Below are 21,080 nucleotides of genomic sequence, written 5' to 3' on the forward strand. Positions count from 1 at the left end.
GCGCTAGCCATTTTCTCTTCCCTTTACTCCTGACACAGGGGTGCCACCTCAAATGCTCTGTACCAGCACTCACGCCTGGGCCCTTCTCATCTTCCTTTTCTTCAGAAAAGACGTGCATATTAGGTTGGTCAGTGACAGACAAGAAGGGCCGGGAAGCTCGTGGCAAGTCTCAGCTGTTTGGTCTTGCAAGAGAGAGAGCTGTTGGGGGCAACTAAACACAAAAGAAGTGCAGCAGTTTGGCTTGCGTTGTTTTGGACTTGGTGCCTGCTGTGTGCAGGATCTGGGGGTATCGGACTCGGAAAGCATTTTTTTGATAGGCGAATGCTAAGGACAAGCCCCACAACTTTTCTACAGTGCTTCTTGTCAAATAAATGGGCCTGCCAGGATGAACTGCAAGCTCTTGGAAAAACAGTGCCTTGTTGGTAGAAAACACATTTGTACTTTGGGTCAGTAGGTAGATGCCTGTGTTGGCTCACCCTTAGTAAGAATGGGAAAAGTTGGCTGTCAAATGTTTGCCAGAAATTTATGAAACAAGTACAGGAGGTGATCTGACAGATAAAAGAATTTGTTGTCCACTGTGTGTCCAACCAAGAGTGATGTGCCATCCATCAGGGCCAGAAGGTTTATAATGCATGGTGGAGTGGGACTGAGTTTGTTGTAATGCAGGAGAGAATGTACCATAGGTCTGGAAAAGCTGATTTCAACACGAGAAAACAGCAGAGACTTGGTTTGTGGTGCCAGGAGTTGTTTGATTTGAAGCAGCAGGTAGAGCACCAGTATCAGATGTGTCTGGGCTTCTTGCAGTCTAGGAGAAAACGGTCCACTTACGCTTTACTTAAGTAAATGTGTCTTTGACTTGCAGCAACAAAACTTCAAACAGAAGGTTGTGGCATTGCTGAAGAGGTTTAAAGTGTCTGATGAGGTAAGTAATTCGGTCTGTAAGCCTTACCAACTGTGTGTTGCCCTCATAACTGCTTGATGCACCTTGCTTTAGTCTTCAGGAACACTCTCTTCTTTCCTCCTAGTTCCCTTCATTTTGTTTTCAAGTCTGCGGTGGATGTGACTTTCCTTACACCCTGGCCTTGCATGGAGACTTGAGGGCCAACTTTAAACTGTCACCAAACATTTTCTAGATCAAGTTTTATCAAAACCAGATTTTGGCAACCACATGTGTACCCATTCATTTTGCAGGCTGCTTTGAAATTATCTTTGACCCTTTCAAAGGCAAATAGTCTACTGCGTATGTTGCTTGCGAAGTTCAATCCCAGCCTGTTTGATCATCTTACTAGAACAGTCAGGCCAGATGTGAAAAACTTGGATAGGGAACGCAGATCCACAGGAGAGTCAGCTGTCTGGTCAGAGCTGAAAATGAAAGAGATGCAGAACCCAAGAAACCTGTGTAACGTTAAGTATCTAATATAAAAACAGTTAACATCTCAATTGGCTGTCCGTGTACTGATTTTGTGGCTTGTGGAAAGAGTGAGTGACTCCTCATATTTCCTTATGCTTCCAACAATTCTGTTAGCTTTGCTGTTCTTCCCAAGTTAGCTCAGCAGAGTCAGCACCTATAGCTGGGGTCTCAGCAAGCTGAGCTACTGCTTTTATGGTGCTGTCATTCAAAAAGCAAGCTCCAGACTCTGCACAACTGTCTGCTTACTCTGGTGTATGTGTGAAGCCACATGTGGAAGTTTTGTGTGAGATACCTGTTCTCTTCAGCTTTGCATTTTGGTGGCAGCTGATCCTTGTCCAGGTTCCAGGCGCCTCCTGTGGACATTTTTGTCATTTCTACTTGCTCGGATATCAAATCGGGAGGTCTCATGGCAACTTTTTCAGTAAAACCCAAAACAGGTTACACTGTTGGGAGTGCTCCATTTCCATACTTGTTCTAAGAAAACTGGGACTTCATTAGGGGCCTTTTTAAAGTTTCGTTTATAGAATGGTATTGAATAATGGACATAATCTATGGTTAATAGCTCATTCGTAGATGCTTAGTTCAATAGGTAACTCCTGCTTAACCAGACACTGACAAGCTTGACCTAAAACAAGCACTTCTCTTATACTTAATGTATCTGTTGGATATAGTATCCTTGCACTAGGAACAGAATGAGTCCCAAGACTGTTGTGCTGCAGTCCTCAGGGGAGCTCAGGTGACGTGGGATCAATCTGGCTCCTAGCAGAGTCAGCAATGCCCGCTTTTGTCCTGTGTGTAGGTTCTGGATTCAGAGCAGGACCCAGCAGAGCATGTTCCAGAGGTGGAGGAGGACTTGGACCTTCTGTATGACACACTGGATATAGAGAACCCCAGTGACAGCGGGCCAGAAATGGAGGATGATGACAGCGTCTTGAGCACTCCTAAGCCAAAGTTAAAGTAAGTGTGGGGTGGCTGATGCTAGGCCAGAGAGATACCATTGTACGCTGTCAGCACAGATTAGAAGTTTGTATTGACACCCCTCTGTCCTGTTTTTTTCCACTCTTGACCTGGTGTTGGAGCGCTAGCGTGTGTTGTTACAACTTGAATGACTGCTTTGAGCAGGGGTAGTGGGGGTGGGTGGTCTAACTTCCTTTCAGTCTTGTTTCTTCCTTGTTCCCTTTGCAGATGTTCAGCTTTCCCTGCCAGCTGAGCACGGGGTAGGAATTGCTGACAGGCAGGCAGTAGAATTAAACTGTTCACAGGTGTTTTGAAGAGGTGGTAGAAACAGCCAGGAAATCTGTACTAAGGCAGAAAGAGATGTGGTTGGAAGCTGCAGGGGTGGGCAAGGCAGACTGTGTCTTTCTGGAAAAGCTGATAAGACCCTATGTGGAGTCTTTGCAGGGATTTAAAGAGGCAGAACTGTGGGAAACAAAGGAGTTCCTTAGGGCCCAAGGGGACTGACTGGAACACACATAGATACACGCAAGCTTGTGCTGAAACGGCTTTTGTGGGCACTGACGTATGAGCAAACAGATCACTGTGGACCTAAGCTGGGGATTGCTGGCTCAGGGTCTCAAGCAGATGCAGAACCCTGAGCTAACAGAGCTGTGTCATGTCCCTGCCTGAATAAGGACTGAAAACGTGAGACTGTCCAAGCTGCACGCGTGCTTCTGACTGACATGTGTTTGTATGCTCAGGCCTTCAATGTTGTGATGGCTCTGAAACAAAGCCTGCCACTGCAGCTGGTCAGTACAGTATCTGCGAAGTGCCAGCTAATTACCAGATGTCATAATATCCTAATTAACATAGAATAACCTGGTTGGGCTAAAAATAAATTGAGTCTGCAGTAACTGGTTCCCTATCAGTGAGCCAGAAGATGTCAAGGATAGACTGGGGCAGCAGTGTTAAGTGATATGGCTGGTGGCTTATAAAGGCATTTGCAGCCTGTCCCAATATGTTGCCAGTTGGTAGGTCCTGCCTTGAAGGGATTTGAAAGTAGATGTGTTGTGGTAAGCAGCTGCTTTGAAACAAGCCAAAGTGGTGTACTGCACACACTGAGACCTTGTGTCCTGTCCCCTGGAGCCAAGGAGCTAACTGTTCTGGGATATGTGATGGCTGGAATATTGTTGGAATAAGAACATATTATGTCTGATTGGTCTTGGGGAGACACTTTGTGGTTTGCTGTGTCCAGTTCTTGTGTTCCTGTCTTGAAAGGGATGTGATAAACGCTGATGCTTATAAGCAGTTTTTTCCTGCAACAACAACAAAAAAAAATCAGTTCCTTAAATTGTAATTGAGCCTTGTAGCCTGGTGTGATGAGCTGCTTTTTTTACGTGGAAGTGCAATCTGATTGTATGCCCTACCTTATCTTATTGAGCAAACGTGTAATTGGATCCTAGGGCTGGCAGCCAAATCCAGATACAAGCTGGAAATAAAATGCGTATTAGCACCAAGAGTCACTTACCTGCAGAAACAGAGTATCAGAGTATCAGTGGGGGGGTCAGTAACTCTACTTGCTGTCTTTCAGTCAAGAGCTAGACCCTGTGGGAATGGCATGTAGTTCAATCAGCATTTGCAAAGCTGAAGCAAGAATTGCACCGTGAAACTTTGCACCTGGTGCATGGGGTAGTGAGGACACAACTGCTTGTGTGGGGTGAATGTACATTCTGTTCTGCTGTTGGAAAGTGCTGCACCCACATGCACACCCTGGATTTTATGGAAACAAAAACTACTGTTTGGTCTGTAGTGTGAAAGCGTGCAAGCGTTCCTAGTAAGAGCTTTATAAATATGGTGTGCTGTGCAACAGGTGACATCTTGGATCCATTAGATGGGGGTTGGTCAGTCAGTGTCAGAGCTAGACGGGGGTCCCTGGACTTTCTGGCATCTCTTGCTGTCCTGGAGACCTCCTCCTCCTTTCAAAAGTTGCCTATAACTTTTACTGAAAACACTGGGGAGCAGTAGGACACCTGGGAACAGTCATGTTGCTTTGCTGTGAATGTGGCAGACTTTCTCTGTTAGTGTTTTTGATAATAAGAAACTGGTTTTGTTTTCCATATTCAGACCTTATTTTGAAGGACTGTCACACTCCAGCTCTCAGACAGAAATTGGTAGCATCCACAGCATCAGAAGCCAGAGAGAGCCATCAAGTCCTGTAAGTCGTATTTCAAGAATGTTATCTATCTGCAGGTAATACAGCAGACCTACACTGTCTTTATTTGCATGTGTAAATTAAAGCACCCTCTCTGAACTCCTCCAAAGACACGGATGCAGAGATATGAATTTTCTGCTAAGAAAACATGTTTGTTGTTTTGGGGGTTTGGGAGTTTGGGGGAGGGAGGGGGGTGTGTTTTGGGTGTTTTTTTTTTGTTTGTTGTTTTTTTTTTAAAGCAAATATTGTATTAACTCAAGGGGACATCTTCAGGTTATATACCGAATACTTGCTAATGGTATGGATAGCTCCAGATTCTCATATACTTGCAATGACTGCCAGGATGAGAGATGTTGCCTGGGAGTTTTAGGGACTCCTTGGTACTGTTTTAAGGAAGCTTTACCTTACTATTGTTGGGATACTTTTTATGGTAGCTGGGAGCAAACGCTGAGGTGCAGCAGCACCTTTTCAGCTGCTGCTTTGCCACATCCCACACCTAATGCATTCAGTCCTAGTGTGACCAGGAAGCACTCCTGGTTGTGCTGCAGAGCTGTGCAATGTTTAAATGGAGAAGTGTGTCTTTTGAACAGCCTGATCCAGAGAGCGTGGCTGAAAACTGTGCTGGTGCCATAACTCCTAATGATTTTTCTCCTCTCAAGCAGGTAGAAGTGCCTGAAAAGACAAAAAGTCTTGGAGCCAAACACGTAGGCGACAGTATTTCTGACACTGTCTCTTATGTAAGTTGAAAATGCCCTTGTTAACATTCCTCCTGGCAGTTTTGGTATCAACTATGAACTGCATTCTGTGGCATGTGTCTGTCCGTATAGTTGCATATGCAGCAGTATTTACATAGATAACATTTGCTGCAGTGAAGATAATGCTGAGCTCTCCTGCTGACCTTAGTTGTTGGAGGTTCTTGCCTTTCAGCTTTTTGAAACTGAAATGCTTTACGTGGCCTTCTGTTTAAACAGTCTTTCTCTTGGTTTGAGGAAGGCTGGCCCAAAGTATGCTACTGACCATCTGTATCTTCCTTAAAAGTGTTCTCAGGGCTGCTCCATTTTATCAGACAGAAGTATTGCTTCAAACTGAATTGGCAGGAATCAGGCTGGCCCTGGGGTAAAAATCCCAAAGCTGAAGTTGCTTTACTGGGGACACACAGCTTGTAACATTTCTCCCATGTCTTTTTCTCTCTGCAAGTTTGTTTGGGTAAACTGAATTAATCTGCATTGCATTAGGAGACATGTCCCTGGCTTTGAGCTGGGAGAGTGCCTATTCCAAATAGCGTATCTGAGCACCTTTCCTACCTCCAACTCCTTTGTGAGGCAGAGCTGGGAACTGGTAGCCCCAGATAGCCAGTATTGGCTTCTCCTTTTTGGCAGAGTAGCGTGTCAGGAAGAGGCAGGCTGAATGTGCCCTGGCTAGAGCTAAGCTGGGGTGCCTCCTTCCAGCCTGTGTGGTAGTGAGACAGAGGGGAGGGTTTGTTCCTGATGACTCTGTTCCCTGTGTTTTTGCAGGAGTCTAACCAGCAAGCCGAGGTCCAGGAAGCTGAACTTCCCACGCCAGATGTGTTTGTTGAGAAACTCCCACCCAGCGGAAAGATCACTAAGACCGAGTCTCTCATCATCCCGTCCACCAGGTAGAGTGGTGACACAGCATTGCACTTGCTGCAGGGCTGCTAGGGAAGTCAAGGACAGCCTGCTAGCATTTGTTCAGGATGGCCTTAAGCCATTGACTGCAAGGAGACCCTCATTGTGTTCAGGCACTCAAGTGATGGGTCTTGAGCACTTGATGGTAAATGAATGCTCAGAACCCTGAAGGGAAACATTGCTTTGAGGTTGCTCCTGTCTCCTGTGTTGTACACACTCCATGTCCAAGCAAGTTTTTATAAAACTCTGGAGCTGTTTACTCAAAGATACTGTTGCTAAGTCAGTGTCTTATGCAGATTTTGGGCTTAAAGGTGATAGTCAAGTTTAACTTATGTCCTGCTAAACTTTCCCAAATAGGGTAGTGAATGTGAGCTTCAGCAATTCCACCAAAGAGTTTCTGTGGTTATTTGCAAGCAACTAGATGTTCTTTTGAAGAGGTGTTTCTGTGCTGCTTTTGGGGGTTTGACTGCGGTTTGCATGGCTGGATCCTGTTATGCTGGTGTAACAACAGCAGGGTGGTGGTGTGGGTCTTAGCAAGGGCTGTGGATGTCTGCCTGGGACTCCTGGAAACATGCTGTGTAACTGAACTGTGAGCTCTGCACTGTCAGAAGCAGAATTAGCAGGTCTGAGCTAGCTCAGATCAACATGGACAATTCCGCAGTGCCTCCACTCACATTGTTGAGGTTGCCAGACTGAGTGATCTGGGATTTGGGGGATAGATCTCACTCAGGTACGAGCCAGCTCTGGAATGCAAGTGCATCTCTCTAGCAGGTCTGAAGGGAAGCAGACGGGACGTCGGGGAAGGAGCACGTCTCTGAAGGAGAGGCAGCCAGTGAGGCCGCAGAACGAGAGAGCGAACAGTCTGGACAATGAACGCTCTCCAGACACCCGGCACCACTTACAGGTGTGAAAAAGATTGCTGTCTCTCCAGCCAGTCATAGTTTCTCATCTTCTCCTGTGGTCACTCTCCTTCTGGTCCAAGTGCTGTCCCTGCTGGAAAGAAACTGGGCCCTGCAGCTCCAGGAAGGAGGGAATTTATGTCTTGGCTGATACTGTACCTTCCATGCAGTCTGCTGGGTTTTGCCAGCTTGTTTCTTTGTCAGCCTGCCATAAACTGAAAACACTGGAACAGATTGTTACAATGAGAAATGAATAGGGATATGTTGAGGAATTACTCCTTTGAAATAAGGCAAATCGCTAGGAATTGCAGAAGGGGACTGACTTGTGCAGAGCCTATGTGCCATGCTTTTGTTAGCTGCAGGACTCAGTTAATTCCCTCCTTCCAGGAGGTGGTTGCTGGCTTCTATGAATCCAAAATTCCCTGGGCTACTGTTAGTTGGTATAAAGTGACATAAGGAAAAGCGCATGGCAGAAGGAGTAATGGCTGACTAAACCAAGGTGACTAATAGAGGAGCCTGCACAATATTGCAGTATTGAAGTTGATAAGCATCAGTCCCAGCAGCCGGCACGACTGCTAGCATGCCTTTGCTGATGGGGTGACCAAGCACTGGCCAGCCATGCACAGCCACCTGTCGTGAATGCGTGAGCTGGAGCCTGGTGGCTTGTGGATTAGAGCTGATATCTCCTACTGTTCTCTTCTCTGTGTCTTTTTTTCCAGATCCCTAGGAAAACAGTGTACGACCAACTAAATCACATCCTGGTTTCCGATGACCAGCTGCCAGAAAACATTATTCTTGTCAATACTTCTGATTGGCAAGGCCAGGTAAAGGCAGGAGGCATGACCTGAAGCAAAGTTTTCCTTCACTGTTCCTCCTCAGGAATGGACAGGCCTTGAGCTCTACCACTAACCAAATAGATTCCGCTGCTTTGTTGGAAGAGCAGTGGTGGTGCACCGGGGCTGGCAGCATACTTGAGGGTTCAGTGCTTACAGACTGGATTTTGTTTCGCTGGGAGATGCCGTGGATCTTGTAAGGCTTTGCCACCTGAGTCTTTCCCCAGAGGTTTTTCATTTTCTAAGAAATGTCATTCCTTCTGGTTAGCAGCACACTGGGAATGGCTAGACCCTTACAATAAGGACTCTACTTCTTGGCTGTGGTATGCTGGGATAGAGAAAGCGCGGAGGACTGACCAATGGTTTAGGCTGAGATTTCTGGGCACAGGTGGTAATCACAGGAGAAAATATGAGGTTTGCTCTATTGCCTTGCATGCGCACTTGTGATGCCTGACTTGCAGGTGTGTCACCCCATCTTTTCTGAGTGAGTGACAGTTGTATTAAGGAGAACCCTGAGCAGTGCTTTCTTATGCTGGCAACATGGGGTGCTTTGTTTTGGGTTTGGGTGGGAATTTGGAATAAATTTTGCTCCTTTTGGAGCCTCAGTCTGAGAAAGTAATAAAATGTATATTGAAGAAACCCAGTAAACATGTACTGGGTGACACTTGCCTGTAGAACTTATACCAGGCTTGTGGAGTTACATTGGCTGGTTTGGCTTTCTGCTTCTGGAAGAGCTATGGTCTCAGTGTCTGAGATAAAAAATACCAGCTGAGCTGCTGGTTCCAGTTTCTCTATACTTGGAAGATGGAGAAATACCTTCTAGAGATGGATAGAAAGTATTGTAGGTCTTGTCCCAGTAGCTGCAGCAGCTTGTGCATGCAGTATCAGAGGAGGTAAAGATGGCATTGGCTGGGGTGTATGGATTAGTGGTGCAGAGTTTGAAAGTGTGAGATAATTGCTGAGTCTCATAAATGTTATGTCCATATATACCTGAGGTGTGTGTCAACTTGTTTTCTGTTAGCTGCATGGACAGAAAACTTTGTCATGAGGAACATGTGTGTTGGTAGCACACCCTTTTTTTTTTTTTTTTTTGAGGGTTGGCAGAACATTGCATTTATATTTAAGTCCTTTTGAAATCAGAGGTGCAACTGCAGTTCCAGAAGCAGGTGAATAGAGAGCATCTGCTCTTACTGAGTGCTGTCTGCTAGGCAAATGGCCTTCTGCTGCTGCTCTGCTCTGCTCTCTGTGTCCATAAAACCCCTCTATTCTAGAGCTGTCATTTTCAGAAATACTGTGTTTTGGATGTAGTGTTGGTGTTTGTCAAGAAGGTGCAGTGTTTCTGTTTTTCTAGAGAAATAGTTTTCCTTTGGCTGATGCGAAAGGACAAGTTATTTGGGAAATAACTGTATCACCTACAAATTGGAGATGGGTAGAGTGCCCGAGCGCGGGTGTGAGAATACCTAGGAGGCTGGGGGAGGCAGATTTTCTTCTCGTGACAAATTGTACCAAAAAAAGGACTGTAACATGTTATGTTCTCTCCTCAGTATCTATCAGATGTCTTGCAAAAACATACCTTGCCAGTGGTCTGCACATGCTCCTCAGCTGATATTCAGGCAGCTTTCAGCACTATTGTCTCCAGGATACAAAGATAGTAAGTTCTCACGTTGCTTGTGGTGTTTATTGAGTCTCAGCTCTAAAAGCCTCTCAGCTCCTGTGTCCAGTGCCCAAGGAGTTTTCCGTCCAATAACTAAGAAATACTTCTCCCTTCCAATAATTCTCCCTAATCTACTCTCCTGAAGTCAGAGTTGTGTAGCTATTCAGCACTTGCCAGCCTTGCAAAGTTGTTGCTGTTCTGCCATGTGTGTGGGGATACAAGTCTCCTTTCACTGAGACCGCTGACTTTAAAAGACTATGCTTCGGAGGCTGCCTCATAGGTCAGATTTAATAGCCAGTAAAGCATGCAAAGCTAATAGGTAGGCTTTTAAATAGTTCTTGCTCTCTGCCCCCAAGTAGTTCCCAGATGAATTCCTCAAGGCGTTCCCTAGATATACCTACTGAGGACTGTGGGTACCTGAGTTAGTTGCAATAGTTACATCCTAACCTGGGTAGTTGAGTCCAGCCCTTTAGATTCTCAAAATGTGTAAAAGAAGGAGCAAGGAGACCAGTTAAGAAAGTACTGAACAATGTTACATTGTGTTAATAAGGTTTTAAGCTGTTGATAATCATTGTGATATTGCCTTGTGTATTGAACGAGATCTCTTCTGCCTTGGTTGTTATTATTTTTTTTAACTTGTTCTGAAATAGCTGATTGGAAGCACAATTATGAATATGTTCCTTCTTTTTCTGTCTAGCTGTAACTGCAATTCACAGCCTCCAAACCCAATTAAAATTGCAGTGGCCGGAGCCCAGAATTACCTCAGTGCTGTATTGAGGCTCTTTGTAGAGCAGCTGTCTCACAAAACCCCAGACTGGCTTGGCTACATGAGATTTTTGATCATCCCTCTAGGTAAATAAGGAACAATTTTTCTTCGTAGAAAGATGAATGGGTTAAATGTGATGTGTTCCCTCAGGAGAAAGACCCTCCTGGAAGCTTTGGCTAGATATATGGCTGTTAAATGAGGCAAGCGTCATGCTGTCATAGTATTTTGTAATGCTTGCGTTGCTGCTCTTGGGTGAGTGAATTGCATCTTTATGTTCATGATGCCAAAGTCTGCTTGTAAATCTTGAAGCAAGGGGTTGAGTAGTTTTTCCCCATACAGGGAGGCTCTTGTATATCTCTTTATCGTGGTATAATGAATGCATAGAATAATGTCCTGGAAGCCCTTTCACTGGCTAAAATCTTAAATTCATTGGGCACTGTGTTTCCCGAAGCGATAACTGTTCTGGCCTGTCTGAGGCTGACACAGAAAATGTTTATGGAAGAGGGGGTGGTTGAAAATTTTTTAAAGGCTCTGAAACTGCTGAGGGTTTAAATTATTCAAATAACATGTGTCTTTTGACCTTTCCTTTATGTGCTGTTCTCTTCGGGTTTTTCCCTCAGTTTTCCAGCACCTTATCTCTGCCCTTCCAACAGCTCAACAAGCCTGCCTGGCTGGAAGGTAACCCAGCTTGGATCACTTGTGTCTGTGCAAGTGGAATGGACTGATAATAACATTAGGGGTCTTGTCATAGTCAGAAACATGAGGAATGTTGTAGCAGAGAGGCCTGGGAAGCCAGGCAGTTACTGGTACTTGTGGGCAGGGGCATCTGGGCAATGTTGGTGGTGTAAGGGTGTGATGCCAGAAGCTGGTCTGGTCTGATGCTTAGCTTCTGTGAACAGATTACTTAGGTGATGTAGGCAACAGAAAACTCAAAGCACTTTTTTCTCAGTATTTTCCAGTCTTCTAGGTTGGGGACCAGCTGATGGCATTTGCTGTAGGAGTCAGAAGTTGCTAGCTGGCACCACGAACGGTGGGGTTAGGCTGTCGATTCAGTGGTGGGATTTGCAGAAATAAAATGAAAAAAAGCAGAAGAGGGGAGCATGGAGGGGAGAATGGATCATTCTGTAAGGAAGGCATTTAATTTCCGAAGTGGTTGGCAGGAAGATGAGAGAGCCCTTTAGGGGGTAAAAACACACAAAAGAAAAATGTTTCTGCAGGGCTAAATGTGCTTTGAATGAGAGTCTGTGTGACTGAGGACTTTGGTCCTCACATGCTGACTGTCTCCTGGCCTCAGAAGAAGAGTTTTTCTGTCCTGCAGTCTTTAATCGTATGAAAATTTTCTCTCTCTGAAAGTGAAACACAAAATTTAGCTAGTGTGTTTTGGGGTTGGTTTTTAAATCTTAAAACTTTCTTTGGTAATTAAAAAAAAAAAAAAAAAAAAAAAAACAACAAAAAAACAAAGCACTTTAATATAATAGAACTGCTTCAGAACTGTGAATGCTTTTTAAAGGTACTTTAAATATAGAAACTTCTCTAACAGAGCCTTTCCCATAGAAGTCTGCAGTATTTCCTGATCAGATCAAGTACTTATTTCTGGCCAGGTTTCTGGCAGTTCATTAAAGTGATTGAGGAGCAACCTCTCTTTTCTGACAATTGAAAAAGCACCAAAGACAGAATGGTGACCATACCGTAAACGTCTTAAAGGAAAAGACTTTCTGCTGGTAGCAGTACCTTTGAAGTAGGAGTGGTGGATTTTTTTCCAAGATAATTTTACCTTCTTAGTCCACAACTACATGCTGCAATGACAGAAGAGTCAACCTACAGTGGTTTGTTAACAATGAGAAATGCTTAGTGTCTGTAAGCATCTGTACTGGGAGATTCAGTCCTGCTTCATGCTTCTGATTCTGCGGCTGAAAGACTCCTTTGATGTCCAAACCAGTGTATAAACAACTGAAAAGGAGCAAATAAAATAGAAAAAAAAAACAAAAAAAAAAAAACAAAAACAACAAAACAGGTTGGGGGTTATTTTGGTGATTTAAGGTTGGGTTTTTTTGCATTTTATTTAGCTTCCATGGATAGAGCTTCTTGGGAGAACTTGTGTTTAGTACTTGTTTCCAACTGCATCTTCTGTATGCGATGTGTTTATCCGGCATATGGGAAAGCTTCTCCAGTGCGTGGTGCAGAGCTGTTCTACGTGCACTGTTTAAAACCTCACTGCAAAAGAAATGATGGGTCTGAAAGTAGCCACGATCAGGAGGGTCCAGGAAAGAACTTAGGCCCCAATCTCTAACGACACCAAGCGAAGCTTAGAGAGACCTGCTTGAATCTTTCCTGGAAGTCTGGAAATTAGCACTTGTTCAGAGGACTGAGGAAAGACAGTGGATTTTTTTCCACCATGAGCTTTACTGGAGGATGGTGAGTATAGTTAAGCAACTGGGGTCTCCTTGGAAGGAGTTGTCAGGTTACCAGCTACCAGCTGATGACTCAACTGTCGCAGTTTCTGGAAGTGTAGCTTGATGTGAGAATTCGGTATGCAGGAAGGATAAAAATAAGCTGGTTAGGAGGAACTCTGAGGCCACTTCATGGCTGATGGTAAATGTACAGGGCTCTTGCTGAGCATGACTGAAATGTGGTGACTGGAAAGTACAATCCTGGCACACCTTCTCTCCTATGTTGGAAGACTGGAGAGGTAGTTGCAAGAGCAGGTCATCTGCTTTGGGGACACACGTGGCCTAAAATGAAGGTGGCAAATTTTTGCCACCTCCGAGGGCAGAGTCAATCACTTAAATGCCTTCCCCCTCCTGCTCACTGTAAGTAAGCTGATCTCCACCCAGGGCTGCAAGCTGGAGGCTGGACATGCAAACTTTCTGCAAGTAGGTTTTTCCCTGCTCAGAGGAGCCATAAGGCTTAGCTAGAGCAAGCAGGGACCTGATGCATATGCCAACATTCACCAGGGACTGTAGTCATAGAATCATAGAATTGCTGAGGTTGGAAGGGACCTTTAAGATCATCAGGTCCAACCATTAACCTGCCCTGACAAAAACCACTTCTAAGCCATGTCCCTAAGTACCACATCTACCCATTTTTTAAACACCTCCAGGATGGCAAATCCATCACCTCCCTGGGCAGCCTATTCCAATGTTTAATAACCCTTTCAGTGAAAAATTTTTTCCTAATATCCAATCTAAACCTCCCCTGACATAAGAGTCCTTGGACTCTGCCTTCTGTCTTTAATTACAGCGTATTTATTGAACTTACAGCACTTCTGCCAATTAAACGAGCCTCCCTAGGATGTTTTTTCTTGGCTGGGGACAATTGCCTCTTCTCAGTATTGCAAAACAGCCATGGTGTGTGAATGGTGTTTGGAGGAGGGGGTGCGACTCCTCTTGGCAGAGGTGACCTGGCCATGGTGCAGCCTGTGGGCAGGAAGGACTGCTGGGAAAGCTGCTTGCAAAACTGAGAGATTGAGATGGAGAGCCGTAGGGCCTCTGTGTCTTCCAAATCATTTATTTCCTCAGCAGTTTCCCTGTCTTGTTTTCTTTGGCCTTTTAAAATTTAATTTGGCGGGGGGAAGGGGAGGTGTCACTGAAAGATATCAGTGGTGTTGAAGCAGTCTCTCTGTTGGGAAGTCTATTTGCATGCTCTTGTAGAGATTATCTGGACTAATTTATTTTGTTACAATTGAAGAAATTTATTTCTGGGATGTTGAGTGTAGTTTTGATTTTTGGCATTTAATTCCTTACAGATAAAAACCATACCTGTGTTCAGTGCTGGGAAGAACAACTGTCATGTTTTCCTTTCTTTCTTAGGCTCTCATCCAGTGGCCAAGTATCTGGGGTCTGTAGATTATAGATACAACAACTTCTTCCAAGATCTAGCCTGGAGAGATCTGTTCAACAAACTTGAAGCACAGACCACTGGTAAGACCATGTGTCTTTTTCTGGCCTGTGTGGGATAAAAGGCTTGAATGAGTAATTTTAGCAAAGGTCAAGTAAATACAAGAGGAAGCAGACAAATGTTTTTGTTCCTCTTTCCTCCTCACTACACCACGTTCCCTTTTCAGATGCTGACCTTTATATGTCCTCCACGTAGTTTGCGAACAGTTGTTGGCTCCCAGAGGCACTAGCTGCCTCTGAGTCACGCTGTTTTTACCTGTCTCTCAGCTTTGTTCTTTGTGGAGATCTCACTACCAAGTTTAGTACGTGGCTTTCTTTGGCCCTTCAAAAACTGTCAAAGCTAAAAGATTTGGAAAACTGGAAACTCTGGGAAGATTAACTTCTATTAGTTGCACATGAGAATGACCTTGACATTTCTGAAATCTGCTGGCAGTATCTTTTTCATTAAAAAAGAGTTTTGTTCTTCACCAGTCTTGTAACATGTGGGAGCTGCCCTAGGTCAGATCAACAAGTTCCTGTTCTGATCTGAATCTGTTCTGGGCCAGGATAAAGCCTTACTGTGTGTTAAACTACGAATTTGCTTAAAATGTTGATGTTCACAGTGTTTCCATCCATTCCTTCAAGAATGGAAAGAAACAAGGGAAAAGAGGATTTGCATTTCACACTGAGGGCTACATAAGGGCTTGCCACTTTACTGAAGAGTGATGCTCTCATGGCAGCATATCCACCACAGAAATATCACTATCAGGGAAAAAACTGGGGTTTTCAGAGTACTGCACAAGTCAGGAGGTTGCAGTGTGGTTCTCCTACTGGAATTGAGGAGAGCCTCAGGGTCCCAGGATGATCCTGGAAGTCCTCTCGCTGCCAGAGAAGGAAAAAGAGACCACTTCACAGGGGATTGTTCAGAGCCTTTTCCAGCAGATGGGAACTTGGCTGGAAAAGGTTCTGGGCAGCCTGTTCTGGAGGTGAAGATAGCCCTGCTTGGAGCAGAAGGCTGGATTAGTGTGCCATCCAACCTATGCTTTTCCTTGCTTCTAGGCTTGTGGAAGAACAGATTTCTGGAAGAAGTTTATTTTAATTCTTTGCTGCACTTGAAAATGCAGACAAATGTCAATACAGACTTGATTTTTGTGTCTGGGTTCAGAATACTTCATTAGCTATAGAAATTTAGCTCAAGAACCATATCTGGTTTTTTTAGTAGGTTGTATGCTGCAGCTCTTATTTATTTGCTTGCATGCTATGAGGAAAATGCAGCCTCATTTTTTGTGCAGTCCAGGCTTTGTAGATTGTCTATTTTCTTCTGTGATGGCATAAGAAGATCTGGCAAAGAATCATAGCTCTTCACAGTTCACTGTTCAAATAACTGTTGTAAGAGACTCTGGGCTGGAATCTCCATTAAGGTATGGAAGTGCCTGGTGAAGGTAACTTGCATTCCCTTGATCTCACAGTTGAGGCTCTGTGTTTGAAACCAAAGAAATATGGAAAGCATTTAGGAAATGTCTTCCTGTCAACTTGAATCACTCACAGACTTGAAGCATACTTGCCGCTACACACGCAATCTTTGTGCTCTTCCTACCCTTGTGTGGCTCTCAGTCTTTTCAATTAACTCAGCAGGTAGCTCAAATGCTGATGTGAGCCGAGCAGCTCACCAAGGCCCTGGGCGAGATGGCTAGGCACTTTCTTCACCAGATACCTACAGTCAAGGTGCAAAAAAGTCTAAAGCAAACTCTGAGTGGGCACACATTTTTGAAGAAAAGCATTTTAACAGATGTAAGATAACTAATACTTCAATAAATAATGCTGTGTACCAATGTCTGCATATCTAGTGTGCCTTCCTAATATTTTCAACGAGATGCTCTTGCAGGATGTTTGCTTTTGGTTAGACAGCTTGGGTAGGCTGCAGAGCTTCCTTTGGAAGATGCAGTTTAAATGTAGCCGCCTGGATGCTATGAGCTGCTTAGCTGAGCAAATGGAGGGCAGTGCTGGTGATGGTCTGAGGAATCACTTAATTTATTTTTTCTTTGTTCTACTGCAGTTCCAGAAACGCCTGATGTTGTCTCCCGAATAACGCAGTATATAGCAGGGGCAAACTGTGCACACCAATTGCCCATTGCTGAAGCAATGCTGACGTACAAGCAGAAAAGGTATGTCACTAGCGTAATACTGACTTTCCAGACTGAGCATCAGGTTGAAGGCAAAGTGCTTTTCTCATCTTGTGTGCCAGCAGTCTTAAAATCACTCCAAACTGCCAACACCCTGGGAGCCTTACTGTAGCCTGCACCCAGTGATTTGTCCCATTTAGATAGCAGTGAATCTACAACAGTGTAGTTACTTTAAGTGCAGTGATTTCTTTGAAGATCTGAGAGGTTTGGGGAAGTGGGGACTGGGCAGGACTGGGGGATGGAAATATTATATCTGATTATGTTCCGGAGATCTCTTGCCACAGAGACCTCTACCTTACCACAGAGACCTTAGCTGTGTAAGATTGGACTGTGGCATTCCCCCTCTCCCCCCGCTACTGAAGTGTCTTCCATGAGACCTGGCCTTTTTGCACCAGTGTTGAGGGAACTGAAACCCTTTCTTTTTAGAGTGTAAATAGCAGAGCTTCTCACAGAAGAGACAAAATCCTTGTTGATTGGCAGTTGCAGGCTACCAGGACTCCTACTGGGGAGGGCTGACATTCACCAGGTTTTATTTTAACTTCCCTTAAGGGATAAGCATCCTGTAGGAGGAAGGATTGGGGTCTGAAAACCAGTTTCAGAAGTACGTAAAGCCTCATGTGGCTGTGGTCTGGGAAGAGGAGTAACTGTCACTGAAGGGTAGAGATGCATTGTTTCTGAGGCACAGAGGAGAATAATAGACTCCAACTCTTGCACATCCCAATAATTTCTCAGAGCAGGACAAACTCAGCTCATGTAATTTTTCTTGATTAGGGACTAGCAATGTCCTGTGAGGCATGGATTATGTTAATCGTTAGTTACTACTCTTCCCATGTTATCTCTGATCTTTCATTTTTGGTCCATTAACATCCCCCATTGGTGACTCCTTTGCATGAGAACTGGGAGGGATTAAAGATGTGGGTAGAGTCACTTTTTTCCCCTCTTTTTAGAAATGCTCATTGTATATTGCTTTTCCATTCCTGTGTCTGCTCTATGTTGCTTTGCAGAAATGAATCAGTAAAATTTAGCCCATTCGTTGTGCTCTCCTAGGGCAAATATTTCCAGACTGACTAGTCCGTTAAAAAGAGCACACTCTCTTCATGTATTTGTGAACTTCTGTAATTTTAACCTGATAAATGTGTGGTTCAGAGAGCCATAGTGTACTCAGAGCTCTTACCTTCAATCTTTGATTTTGTTTTTGGTGTGAACTTGCCTTAGTTACAAATATGGAGTTCAGATACCCCTAGTGCAGTGTAAACCCCTTCTGATGACTGCCTTGTTCTTTCTCTGCACCCTTTGGGTGCTGGGTTCTGCGCTGGTATCCACTGCCTTCTCCATTCTGTTGCAGGTTTATTTTTGTCATTAATACATATTTAATCATTTTGAATTTCTAATGTGCCCAGAAAGGTCAATTTTGATATGAAAAACATCTGAAATGTACTTCAGTAATACATACAGGTAGCCCTCCCAGCAGCATTCATGACTGCTTTACCAAGCTGGTCTGATCCATTTGGATTTTAGACCGTTTACTTGGTGGTGCTATGCCTGAAGCTGCTGGTAGGTTTAGATCAGCTGAAACCTTGCAGAAGGTTACTTGAGAGATTGCTGAGACTTTTTGTCAGACTCCTGGCATAGCCTGCAGTGTCTTAGTATCTCTGTTATGTCTAATTTAAAATAACTTCTACTTTTCAGCTAAGTACCCCGTTAGCAAACTAGAGAGCGAATTAGAGGAACAAGCTTTCCCATGGAGTGATGGGCACTTATTTCCCCGTGTGGCTTTCTTAAGAAATGCAGCGCTCTGTCATTGGCAGCAGTCTAGGCAGGGTATTGTGAAAAACAACACAGAAATTGTGTTTCTATTAGCACTATCTAAATGAATGCATCACTTTGTTGTAAGTATAATAACATATTTATCTTTTTCTTTGGTTGCTTTCTGAAAAGGAAAAAGAGCTTTCATTTTGATTTTACCATAAGGTATCAGTTCCTTTTAGGTTCCCTCTCCCATCTCCTTTATATTTTCCCCTATGAACTGGTCTTTTGTGCCTTGTTTAACAGTTTCTGCAGGTCTGGGATGCACAGTTTGTGCTTTAGGCTCAATTCTGCTCGCTGCTTTGAAACTATGGCATCTGGTGGCAGAACGCAGTGTTAAAAGTGACTGCTCTGCCTTTGGACCACACGTATGGGTTCCCAAGGTGTAGATTAAGTGGGAATGAAGGGGTTATTGAGACCACAGCTTTGAGCAGTAACACATGGAGAAAGTAGGTTTTTTTCTTCCCTTCTTCATAGCCATCAGAGGATATAGTATAGCTCCAAAAGGATCAGGACCGAGCAAAGACTTTTCACTTCCCATCTGTTGGAACTGGGGTGCTGTAGGTGGCACTCAGTGGCTCAGGGTGGGGGGAGGGTTCAGCCATACAGTTTCCGGGTGCAGACCAGCAAATCTTCTCCCTGTAATCAAAAAATTGAGGACTAGGCTCTTACTGGCAGGCTATCCCAAATGTATGGGCCTTCTCTGAGCTTAAGAAAGAGGAGACAGATGTATGCTAGCAGGGAAGTTGAGCTCACTGAGCTGCCATCAAGACCCCCTTGCTCTGCAGGGTCCCCTGGTGCAAATCATAAGATTATTGGACATTGGGGGTTTTGTCCGCAGTTCACAAAGTTACTGCAACTCCATCTCACTCAAGGCTGGAGGTGAATAGCTTCTCCAAGGCCAACTTTGAAGGCAGTGGTCCATGTGGAAACGGCAGCGCTACCTACAAATTCATTGCAAGACAAATCTCCCAGTATCCTAGCATTTGCTCTGTTAAACAAGCCCTAGTGGTCCAAGGAAAGCCAAGCCAGCGAGCCAGTCTTTAGGATGTAGCTGTATGTAATGAGCTGCTTTATAACTTTATTGCTAGCTATCCCTATTTTGACTTACCTCTGCTCTCCTTCCTGTCCCATTGTTCTGTTTGTCATGGCAAACGGTTGGCGCATGTACTGCCTGTGATGGACTGCAATGGTGCAAAAGCTTTGTCCCATTCTTTTGGAGCATCTGCTGACCTTACCTGAAATCAAGGGGGCTGGCAATGAGGAAGGTGTTCAGGAAGGAAATGAGTTGCCATTTCAGCTCCTCCGCGTTATACTGGGTGACTGACTTTGTCTTTCAACACTGGGAGAATTACTGGTTACTGAATTGTCAAGAAACACTGCAGTCCTAGCAATATCTGGGGAGCTGAGACCATGCTGGCAGAGGTTGGCCTCTCACTAGGAGAGGTGTATCAGTGACATTGATACCTCTTTGTATTGCTTTCTTGGATGAAACTCTGTGGTATTTGAAGTCTGAGACTTGGCAGACACTCATTTCAGAGTAGCTGGATAGCTGATCAGTTCTGCGAACCTGGGCTGGTGTCACCCACTGTAATTCAGCTCATGCGATGTGGCTTCTGCACAGCCCTTGTATGAATCTGGGGAGCAGCTTGAATGTTGAAAATAAAAGCACTGCTTGCTTCTCAGGGTGAGGGCTGGGTGATTTCGTACCTAGTTACACGTTTACTAAAAGCTCTTCACCCTCGTGTGTTGTAGAGCATTTCCCCAACTCTTGTTCCCTGGAGCACAAGTGCCTTGAGTCGGAGGGTGAGCCAGCATGGGTTCCTGGGCAACAGGAAGCAGGGGTAACACTGTGTTCTGCCTGCTGAGTGTCTCTGACTGCCTGCAGGGCAGTGTCTAGGTGGAGTCCAGGTCCTTTCTCTGAGTGCTGCTTCTAAAACACACCCTGCATGGTTGCTGAACATGAACACAGCTGGTGAAGGCAAACCCCGTCCCTCCTCTGGTTCAGCAGCATCTGTTATCACCTGGCTGGTTGCTGCACGAACCTCCTGGTGCAGCCTGTGGAAACGGAACAGGAGTTTACTTGCGGCCTTTGCCTGGCAGGGAAGAGTCAAGGCTCAAGAAATGCGCTGGATGTCCTGTTGAGTATGTCCAGCCTACTCTGGGAACATGAGGGGTGCTGGATGGGAGTTTCACTGAGAAGTAGAAAGGTGACTCATCTGATGTGTCTGTCTAGTGGGGACCTGGAGTTGCTTTGTCCCTTTGTTTGGTTTGACTACTGGAGACTTGGTGGAACAGGGACAGTGTTAACCAGCAAACAGCTACAGCTTCCCAGTGGGAAGGACAGATGCTTCATACCAAAGATGGACCTTGGGGAGTTGGTGATGGTGCCTGACCTGAAGTGGCTTGGAGGCCCTGATAGTCCTTCAGCGATAAAAGTCTCCTCTTTCCTGTTGACTCCCTGCAGGACAAGCCTGGAATAAGGGTAGTACCCAAGATCCTCCTGCTAGGAAATCACAGGTGTTTGGCTACATTTGAGTCTGGTTTGGATTGCTAATTGTAAATTAAACTTTATTAAAAGAGTAATAACTGGCATAACTGCTCCAAGTGATTATTCAGTCCCTATTACTGTAATATCTGAGTGCTTTGCAGCTTAGTTTGTACTTTGCCCCAGAAGTGAGAAAGATTATTCCTTCCATCTGCCAGCTGGGTGACTCCTGGTGATGTGGCTTCTCATTTCTAAGAGTTCTGAAACATAAATCTGGTTACATGCCTTTGTTCAATCTGGATTAATTTCTTGGAGTAGGGAGGGAGCCTGCAAGTCCATTTCTGAACAGTTCACCTTGGAAGGACTGATTG

The 21,080-nt window shown here is 44.7% G+C and overlaps 1 protein-coding gene across 6 annotated transcripts in view; it reads left to right on the plus strand.

The window, feature by feature from the left end:
• PACS2 (phosphofurin acidic cluster sorting protein 2) overlaps positions 1-21,080 on the plus strand; it is a 78,668-nt gene that overhangs the window by 43,022 nt on the left and 14,566 nt on the right. Inside the window, exons 8-19 of one of the 6 annotated variants that reach the window (XM_082483764.1) lie at positions 863-922; positions 2,211-2,368; positions 4,472-4,562; positions 5,219-5,296; positions 6,074-6,195; positions 6,974-7,109; positions 7,824-7,928; positions 9,482-9,588; positions 10,289-10,443; positions 14,167-14,277; positions 16,289-16,397; positions 18,354-18,386. In XM_082483764.1, coding sequence (XP_082339890.1) covers positions 863-922; positions 2,211-2,368; positions 4,472-4,562; positions 5,219-5,296; positions 6,074-6,195; positions 6,974-7,109; positions 7,824-7,928; positions 9,482-9,588; positions 10,289-10,443; positions 14,167-14,277; positions 16,289-16,397; positions 18,354-18,386 — 1,265 coding nt within the window. The remainder of the gene's footprint in view (positions 1-862; positions 923-2,210; positions 2,369-4,471; positions 4,563-5,218; positions 5,297-6,073; positions 6,196-6,973; positions 7,110-7,823; positions 7,929-9,481; positions 9,589-10,288; positions 10,444-14,166; positions 14,278-16,288; positions 16,398-18,353; positions 18,387-21,080) is intronic. The other 5 variants (XM_082483765.1, XM_082483766.1, XM_082483768.1 and 2 more) reach the window with 5 other exon arrangements.

Source organism: Vanellus vanellus (assembly GCF_965231255.1).
Source record: "Vanellus vanellus genome assembly, chromosome: 5".
NCBI lineage: Eukaryota > Metazoa > Chordata > Aves > Charadriiformes > Charadriidae > Vanellus > Vanellus vanellus.